General features: G+C 33.2%; 1 protein-coding gene across 1 annotated transcript; it reads right to left on the bottom strand.

Annotated features, from left to right (window-relative positions):
* Positions 1-1,916: 1,916 nt before the first annotated feature.
* LOC144547510 (WD-40 repeat-containing protein MSI4-like) lies at positions 1,917-6,705 on the bottom strand. Its single transcript, XM_078296176.1, has 15 exons — positions 6,522-6,705; positions 5,267-5,328; positions 5,057-5,145; positions 4,889-4,951; positions 4,727-4,792; positions 4,570-4,644; positions 4,398-4,473; positions 4,134-4,305; positions 3,959-4,040; positions 3,707-3,780; positions 3,492-3,603; positions 2,869-2,943; positions 2,678-2,745; positions 2,391-2,490; positions 1,917-2,242 (listed from the first exon to the last, which is right to left on the bottom strand). Exons 1-15 carry the CDS (start codon positions 6,656-6,658, stop codon positions 2,099-2,101), a joined length of 1,395 nt encoding a protein of 464 aa, XP_078152302.1. The 5' UTR covers positions 6,659-6,705; the 3' UTR covers positions 1,917-2,098.
* Positions 6,706-7,832: the final 1,127 nt, after the last annotated feature.

Genomic DNA, 7,832 nt, shown 5'->3' with positions numbered 1-7,832 from the left:
CGCTGACAATTTTTTTTTGTAATGACCAAGCTCATTACAATGTCAGCATTTACGCTTTGTTGTACCAGTTGTTTCTCTCACATCCATTGAATTATGTATGCGAGTTGACTTAGGACGACCTTTATTTTCGTAAGTGTGGAAGGGAGTACAGTTGGTCCTTCGATGCTTGGCCAAAATCTCTTGTCTGGTACAGGACGAAAGTGGATCGAGTATGCATTGCGATACATCTTAGTGAAATACTAATCATTACAAAGTGTATGAAAGTCTGTTTTATACTATTGATCATCACAACAAGCCAACATATGACTGCAAAGAAGGCCGATAAGTCGAAATGTCTGACATGCACAATTTGATGACCTCCTGTTTATTGTTACCGGGTATTTTGAGGTTCCAGTATTAATCTCATATGCACAAGGACCAAATCGACATACCTGGTACCCCCGAGATGCCATTTGTCGAGGGCGTATTTGGTCAATAACTTTAGGGCACAAGTGGGTTGCCATTTTTCTTCCTTGCTCACTACGCTCGACAAAAGCTTGGTTTACTATATAAAAGGTAGCAGCAACAAATGCGATGACAGGTAGTGATTGTGTACCTCTGAGTACCAAGTTAAGGCTCTCAGACCAGTTGGTGGTCATAACACCATATCTTTTTCCACGATCAAATGCTAATGTCTAATATTCATGGTTATCATTTATTTTCTCCTCTATTCATTTTCAAGCATTCTCACACTCAGTTTTTAATTTCTCTTTCAGTCTATTAAATTCTACAACCTCATTTACACAACCAATCCTGTAAAATTTATCCAATACTACTTTATCAATAATACACATGTCTTCTTAAGGTTTGTCTTTATATGACGCAAACACTAGTGATGAGCATGACCATCATTAGGAGAAAATACACTACAAACCACCTCTTTATTACCAGAAAAACGATTAGAAATGATGCAAACCTTTCTTTCACGTGTAACAAAATCTCTCAATGAATAAAGAAACCACCTCCAATTATCTCCATTTTTTTTATCACAAATAGCAAAAGCTATTGGATAAAGGCCCCCATTAGCATCAATACTTGCAGCAATTAATGCACATCCCTCGTATTTGCCATACAAATGAGTGTCATCAACAGTACCGGCCAACAATTTTTCCAACCTCTATGGAGATGAATATAATTATTCTTAAAAATATTATAAAATATTGCAAATATTATAAAAAAAAAAATCACAGTTGTTTAACAGTGAAAAAAATAACCACCGTTATACAAAGGTGAACATGTGAATATTATATTAACGATATATTTACCGTGGTTTAACAATTTATTCAGATTGTTCATATTGTTTAATATATTAATATAAATGGAAAATAAAAATTGTAGAAACAGAAAAAGAATCTCAATTCCGCTGAATTGTCAAGTGAAATAGCCAAATTTCTGCTGGATTATCTAGCAGAAATGTTGTTTCTGGAAATTTGATTAAAACTAAGTTATTTCTTTAATGTAATTATTTTTAATGTTATGAATAGAAATTTCGGTACTTGGACAGTATCAGCAAAATATAAAATTGAGGAAAATTGCACCATCTAACTAAAATGCTGGTACAAACATGAATTGTACCAGAAAATTTAAGACATTCATTAATTAATCCAGGCAAATCAAAATATAGTGGTTAAAGTGTTACAACTTACAAACCATATCAGAATTTGAGCAAATCAAAATAGAGGGCTACAGTGCCAGGCCAAGATTGTTATCTAATTCTCCTTTCATCACTGCCACAAATGAAAACCCCAACCCTTTCTATTTCACTAACCCTTCATCCATCCATAACAAAATTAGGATATTTATCACAAATGACAGCAAATAATCTTCCAGAAAAAGAAATTAGCAATAAATAAACAGTATAAGAAGATCCAACAAATAACCCAAAACGAGATAAGATTTGAATTTTAGCAAGTGTTTATGTCAAAGTATGTAAAAGGTGCTGTACCATGCATGCAGAATAATAAATGGTAGAACACTGTCACTTGCTTTAAACTAAAACCCAACTGTTTCTAAAAAATCTAAAGCATCTGCTTTTTTCTTTCAAACAAAAATTAGAATACTATTTAGAGGATTTTTTAGATCTTTTTTTAGATCTTTTAGATTTGGCTCGTAGGCCAAATGTTTTCATGTTTTCCTTATGTTGAATCAGCTCAGCTTCAAGCTCTTCTTCAGGCCTATATAACTGGTCCCTCATGCGCCAAATCTGTGCATCAGTCAGATATATGTATCAAAATTGAGAACACAATTCTGAGTGTATGTTTGTGTGGCAGACCGGTAGTGTGTGCGTAAGTGAGAGGGTTATGTGTGTGTTTGACAGAGAGAAAGAGAGAAAGAGAGAGAGAGAGTTTTGCCTGTAAGGTACCGCCACCATAAGGACTGGTGACATCATGAGATAAGCTAGCAAGGGTCCAAGGTTCAGCAGGGTTCCAGTGGAAATCCATAATTCTGTCTCTACATTTTATCCCAAAACATGTTCATGACATTCCAATATAACATTTTCGGAAAAGTATAATTTGTCTTTATTAGTTGTGCCCAATTTAAACCACTCCAACTAATATATACAAAGATTTTATAAAAGGTATAGCTTGGTTAAACTTCCACAATTCTGCAAGGATATAAAAAAAAAAAAGGCCAATACCTATGACCACCATGTGGAAAGAATAGACTGGGATTTTTTTTTCCTCTTGCATTTTCATGGATCCCAACCTAAATTAAAAAAATAAAATATCAATAGCAAGATTAAAGCTGAACTGAAACTCAAATAATGATATGTAAATAAAACAATTGCAGTTAAAGAGGATAATTGCCAAGATAAATAAATTTGAGCACCGTATCATGATCCCAGATGTTCAAGAAGCCATCATCAGCAGCACTAGCAAATACAGATGCTTTGTCTGGACACCACTATATTAGATTAAAAAAAATATGTTATTAAACTTAAGATAAAAAAGGGATCTCATCTTTACATTTTCATTGCTACATTTATAATCGAATAGCTTTTGAGTCATTTGCAAATAAAATATAAAAATATCCAAACAAATGTTAACAACAGTGATTCAATTCCCAGATTTTTCGTCATACCTAAATACTTGCAAATCATCTTTATAAAAATATTTAATTCGGATTCTGCTTTTGTTTGTTGTTTTTAGTTTACTGTTGTTAACTTTGATGTCTTTGGGTTTGTATTTCCCTAATGGGATAGATGTAAACACCTGATAGCTTCTATCAGGATTTCAAAAAAAATATATATTTCCAGGACAAAACTGGCAACATTTAACACAATATTTCAATGGAACAGTCTAATTTTATTTTTCAAATACATCAAAAACTTTTGGGTCAATTGCAAAGTGAGAATGACTGGGTGTTTTCTTCCAAAAGTGAAAATATTGCAGGTGCAATTTGTAACAGATACAATCTAACAAAATAAGCATTAGGTGACAATTTAACTATGCCTGGATGGAGAAAAGAGGAGCCATGTGGCCTTCAAACTTGCGAACTGGTGACGCAACCCCACCAGCAGTCAGCTTACGGCGATCAAACAAACGCACAGTTTTATCGGCAGATCTAAATCAAAAGCACAAGCCGAGATATAAATACAATTCATTCCTTCAAAAAAAAAATACAATTCAGGTTCACATTTAGTTCAGAGAAGAGTCAGCTAATTTACCCAGTGAGAATAAGGTTTACATCTTGTGCATTCCAGTCTACACAGTGAAGATCGTCATCATGTGCTTTCTCAACCTAACAAAACTCAAAATTTCAAATAGTTCAGAAATATTCTATAGTAATTAAGGAAATCAAAGTTATACAACATGTCATGACTTAATAGTGACCGTCATTGAAGATATAACTAAAATCATCGTACTTAATAAAGCAAGAATTGTGTCCTTTAAAGAGAGAGATAGAGAGAGAGAGAGACTTTAACAACAGGAGAATTTCCAGAGCGAACATCCCAGAGAATGAGGCAAGAATCGTCACCGACACTACAAAACTCCTGTGCACTAAACCACCATAAAGGAAAAGAAAATTAAATAATTCATATTTGTTTTCAGTCTTCACCAAAGCTCCTGAAGATTATTTTATTACTCAAGTACCTAGAGGGGCAGAACTGAACATCTTCAACAGTTGCGTCATGACCTTCAAATACCCCGCGAGAATCTAATTTAGGGCTGTCTTTTGTGATATCTGAACTACTTCCTGACTCAGTCAATCCCAGAGAAGTGATATAGTCATGTATGCTCCACAGGACAACAGACTTATCCTGCCCTGCATTTTTACAGGACTTTTCACATTTTAGATTCTCAATTGAAATTGAATAAGTATGAGTTTTAAATTTCCAATTCAAAAAATGCATAGACCTCCTGAAAGTACAAAAGGTTCAGTAGGACACATGGCGAGTGCAAACTCAGCATTTTCTCTGTGGCCTGTCAGTATCTACATGCAAAAGAAATATTTATATATATGTTGGGTTAAAAGATTGTCACAAATAAATATCCCATGGTTATGAACACTTATAATGCGACAACAGACCAGATCAGGACGAGACATGGCTGCTCCATTGACAGGATCTAGATTTGGCTGAGCCTCCATGTCCCATATAAACACCTAGAATAAAATTACGACTTCAATAGATATGTAAACAGTCTTAGGCTGCTACAACTATAATAAAAAGAGATGTCATACATACATCAGGACTGTCAGTATGTGTGGCCACTATATTACTGTTTTGAGGTAGCTCTCTAATTCTGTTGACCTGTACATGACAACAGATTAGTTTTTAATTTAATCAGAGTGAATGATTTAAAAACATATTTTTCTTATGAAAAGAGTGAGGTTTTTTGTTAGATACCTCCCCCGGATGTAATAGAGTCTTGTATCTCTCCACAAATGGAGATTGTGCTTCTTCATTGAACTAAGGGGAAATTTTAACGACAAAGTAAATCTAAAAGTTGTGTAGCATGGGCGAGATTGGTAACAAAATATGTGAGAATAGGAAAGATAAATATTTGCAATTTACCTGAGAAATATCATCAGCAATTGCAACTCCTGGTTTGACAACATCACAATTTGTGATTATCAGAGTATTTGGGACAGAGCCATCAGTCTAAAAGAAAAGAAAGGAGCAACAACAATAATGATAATAACAAATGAACAATAATTTCAAAAAGATTGAATCGGAAATGGTATTTATTCAAATAGAAAATACAAATCAGAGATCTTCTTTCCTGCTCAGCGAGATATAGACGCTGACGGTTTTTGTATGTTCCTTGCTCAAACTGTGAACCCCATCTATAATCAACAAAATCAGTAATATCATTATGTAATTTGCTGACTAAAAGGAAGGGCTAAAAACAAAAGTCTTGTTGTTTCACCTACATAAGAACAAATGTTTGCAATGTATCAAGGGAATAAAACAATCTAAAAGTCAGCATGTTTTGCCAAATACTGGAAACACAGGGGTATAAGTACAAAAGAACATTAATCTAAGATGCATCATGCATGAAATAGAGCTGGGATGAGGACACTGCTCCGACATATGGATCCGTATCTTCCCATGTACCTGACTCAACACATTTGAAAGGGACGGCACAGGGGGGCAATATTATTTGTGTTTTGAGTGCCAAGTTGAAGACCGATGCAACAAATAGCATAGTGTTGAGGGATACTAGAATATTGTGAGAATAGAGACTTTTTATATTATGTAAATATGTGATGTAAACACATTTATTTTATACAACTTGGTAGTCTCTACCAAGTATTTCAAAAAAAAAAAAAAGAGAGATTCGTGCCAAGTTAAGAGAACGATCCTCGACCGTCCGTTTCATTTGTACTCAGTCAGGTAACCTGAGGGGATGTGAATTCCTGACATATACCCTTGTAAAATTAAAATCAGATGCTATTTGGTTGTGTATTTTAGGTTTTCATTCTCTGCTTTTGTATTGACCTCTCCATTGATGCCTTATTACAAATAAAACATAGAAGATAGAAATAGTAAGGCAATAATAAACTCCATCAAAATAGAGGTCTAACAATAAAATGAACTCATAACTGATAAGAATATCTTGAATCAAGAACTCCAAGATATAAGATATTGCAGGAGGAGCTAAAACCCTAAAGAACTACTCTTGAAAACATCTAAACCATGACAAACAGCTTACACTAAATGAAAATCGGATAAGAATTCTCGTATCAGATTAATTCCATTTCTGGAGGTCTAACAAAAAACGCCTTCAATACTGATAAGAATTCTCCAATCAGAACTCAACGGAATAGGGAGATTTGAAGGAGGAACTCAACAAAAGTTACATTAAAAAGTTTTAATGCGTAAAGATCTGAATAAAAAAGAAGTAAGAAGTACAACCATTTAAGCAATTTCTCCTCTTGAAATAAGAGCAGCCAAAACAGAGAACCAAAACCGCTAAGGCACTGCACATTGCTCACAGCCCTAGCTATAAATCGGAATATCGGATATATGAGCATACCGACACGAGAGAGAAGGCCAGACGAGTTTGTGGTTAGTGAAGCAGTCGTAGACAAACCGTACATTAGATTTCCATTTCTTGTACACCACGTCTTTGCACATTAATGCTGCAATTGCCACCTCAACTTCGTCCATCATCTCTCTCCGTCTCTCTTAATATCTTTCTCTTTCTCGCACTATTCGTCCTCTCTATTTTGTTTTGGGAAGGAAAGATACAAAGTAGCTCAAAATTCAAATGAAATGCTCGTGACATACTATAACAAATTAACAGACACTGACAATAGAATCTCTTTAAGAAATTGCCTGAGATCCAATATATTAAAATTAATTTATAAACCTTGTAATTTTTACCACTTCACTCTATATGGATCCAATCCGGTAAAAGAATTTTAATGGTTTAAATTCATCATTTAAAATCATTTCGATAGATTTTAGAATTGAGTTCACAAAGAGACTTTTGTAAACTTAGGAACACCCTAGTTCTACTCTTATTCGAATATGGATCCAATCTGGATACAAATCAAATTTTGAGCGGATAATTGGATGATTTAAATCTGTTTACATTCATTTTTTCTTAAAAACAATTGTCATTAAAATTCAAACATAAAATTGTAAATAAGTACACTACATTATTTACAAAATGCTGACGTATACTAACTCGAATTGTGATTCATTTTTTTGCTTTAATATTTAAATGATTGGATTCTCTTCTTTTTTTTAGTTTTTGACAGGGGTTGGGATTGGGTAAAGCTGTTTTTAGTTGAAACTTATTAAAAGAAACAAAAACAAGATTTACATTTTACAGTAATCGACTTGATTAGCGCTACAAATAATAACATTTAATTCCATTAAATTAACGACGAGTATGCGTTCACTCTTTGTCAAGTGCATACTGGGTTCAAATGATAAGGCCCAATATAGTCCAGTCCATCGCTCGGGATGGTGTTGATTGAAAAAACGAATTATAACAGGGTCAATAAAAATTGTTTTCATTTCATTTTCACTAGGCTTTTTTTTGGAAGCTTCGAGCTTCCTTCCATTTCTGGAAAGGAGAAGTAATTTCACTTTCCATGTTTGGTTGTGTTAATATATCAATAACAACTATAATATATTATAATATTATTATAATAATGATTTACTATATTAAGAATATTAATTATTAATTATATAATTATAAATTATTAATAATTATTAATAATAAGATACTAATTATATAATATTAATATATTAATAACAACTATAATATATTGTAATATTATTATAATAATTATGTAGTATATTAACAATATAACATATTAATAATAATTATTAA

This window comes from Carex rostrata, chromosome 31 (genome assembly GCF_964058835.1).
Source record: "Carex rostrata chromosome 31, lpCarRost1.2, whole genome shotgun sequence".
Taxonomy (NCBI): domain Eukaryota; kingdom Viridiplantae; phylum Streptophyta; class Magnoliopsida; order Poales; family Cyperaceae; genus Carex; species Carex rostrata.
This window is presented reverse-complemented; position numbering and strand designations above follow the sequence as displayed.